This window comes from Myotis brandtii, unplaced genomic scaffold (genome assembly GCF_000412655.1).
Source record: "Myotis brandtii unplaced genomic scaffold, ASM41265v1 Scaffold37857, whole genome shotgun sequence".
In the NCBI taxonomy this organism is placed as follows: Eukaryota; Metazoa; Chordata; class Mammalia; order Chiroptera; family Vespertilionidae; genus Myotis; species Myotis brandtii.
In genome coordinates, this window is record NW_005341603.1 from 1 (window position 1) to 1,786 (window position 1,786).

The following is a 1,786-nucleotide window of genomic DNA, read 5'->3' on the forward strand; positions in this document are numbered from 1 at the left end:
TTCATAATTTACTAAATGAACAAAATACAAATTAATACAATCCCATTTTTGTGAAAAAACTGGTAGGAAAAAGACTGAACGGAAGTGCACACAGGTTGTCTTAGGAGATGATTTTTATTCCCTTGTGTTCTTACCTATACTCATACAATGACTATATGTGACTTTTATAATAAGAAACAAACAACATAAGCTAAAATGAAGAAAGAAGGGCGAGGTGGGGGAGAGGCAGGGGAGGCAGGAAGGGCAGGGCTTTGCCCCGGGACTCACCCATAGTCCACCGACTGGGAGAACCAGCCAAGGACGGGGTGCCAGTGGGTCAGGTTGGATTTCTTCTGGGTCACGTACTTCTGACAGTAGCACAGCATCTGCGTGAGCAAACTCACAAACCCATCTGTCTCCTCCTCCAACACTCTGGGGCTGAGGGAGCCCAGGTGCAGGAGGTTGCCTGCAAAGAGAGAAGGCTGAGGGCGCGGGGTCCAGACAGACACGCTTCATCACCTCGCGGCCTGCGCTCTGCCTGGCGCTCAGGCAGCCACGTCTCTGTGCGGGAAGAATTCCACGGGGAGGGGCACTTGTCAGGGCTGGGGCTGCAGGCGGTGCAGGGCCGAGACCTAGGCCAGCCTGGCTTCCCATCCTGGCTCTGCCCCAGGCCAGGGGTGACCCTCACCCCATCTCTCCCATCTTGTCTCCTCGTCTGTAAGACTGGAATAACGATCCCCACCCTCGATGTGAAGCCTATATGGACTAACATGTAGAATGTCTGGCACATGGGGATGTGACATTTAGCTCGTATGACATTTTTCTATTATTTTAAAACCAAGGGTTAATGTAAGAAATGACCTTTTTGAAGAATATCTGAATTTCCGGGGAAGTCACTGTTATTCAAAGTTAACCAAAGTTATTTAACATGCCTTGTGTGAGGACTCCCCTAAAATTTGGCCTTAAGAATCTTTCTCTATGTTAGGCACTGAGAATTATGTATGTCTGCAGTTTTCAAATGCTTCTATCCACAAACCCTTTGATCTACAATGAAAACAGTAAAACAGATGATGCAGGTCTTACTCTAATATAAGCCCAACCCAACTGCGCCCTCCCTTCTCCCAACATGAGAGTTATCCAGGCCACTCATCGCGTTTTCAATTTTCCCTTGGTTACCAGGAAGCTAAGGGCTAAAATTTAACATTCACTTACACTCACTCAACCAGTTTGCCAAGTTGGACCTATTCCCCATGTGATTTTCAACTTTACATGTCTAGTTTAACTGTCTATCTGATTACATGTTTCCTATTGTAAACACTTCTAATCATTAATAAAAACAGCTCTTGATCTCCCGAAAGGTGAAAAGCAAACCACTTGGGGTTTTCCCGACGCCCAGGACACAATCACATCCCAGCCTCAGCTACTCACCCATTAGACACAGCGTATGGCTTCCTTCTAAACTCTCACAGACATCGCGGCATCGATCTTTAGCTCTTAAAAATGTGATGAACTTACGAAGCATGTCATGAGATTCTACCACAGTGAGGCGCTGCGAACAATTACAGACTGTCAAAGGGGAAGCTGACGGAAGAAGTTCCCATGGGAGCATGAACTTGACCCCTGCAGGTCACCCCCCAGGAGCCGAACATGCTACTGATCGCCAAGAAGATGAACAAACCCGAGAACCTCTTTCTTAGGGCTGCTAACAAAAGTGTGTTGACAGTAGCCACGGATGTAGAAGAAAAATCAGGGGAAGAGGTGGGAATTAACAGAGAAAACAGTTTACGCTCTAATTTCCAAGGAAGTA

At 46.8% G+C, this 1,786-nt stretch overlaps 1 protein-coding gene across 1 annotated transcript; it reads right to left on the reverse strand.

The window, feature by feature from the left end:
- Window positions 1-193: 193 nt before the first annotated feature.
- Window positions 194-1,569, reverse strand: LOC102258741 (ubiquitin-protein ligase E3B-like). The gene is made up of 2 exons (XM_005853082.2): window positions 1,408-1,569; window positions 194-445 (listed from the first exon to the last, which is right to left on the reverse strand). The coding sequence occupies exons 1-2, from the start codon at window positions 1,499-1,501 to the stop codon at window positions 264-266; spliced, it is 276 nt and encodes a 91-aa protein (XP_005853144.1). The 5' UTR covers window positions 1,502-1,569; the 3' UTR covers window positions 194-263.
- Window positions 1,570-1,786: the final 217 nt, after the last annotated feature.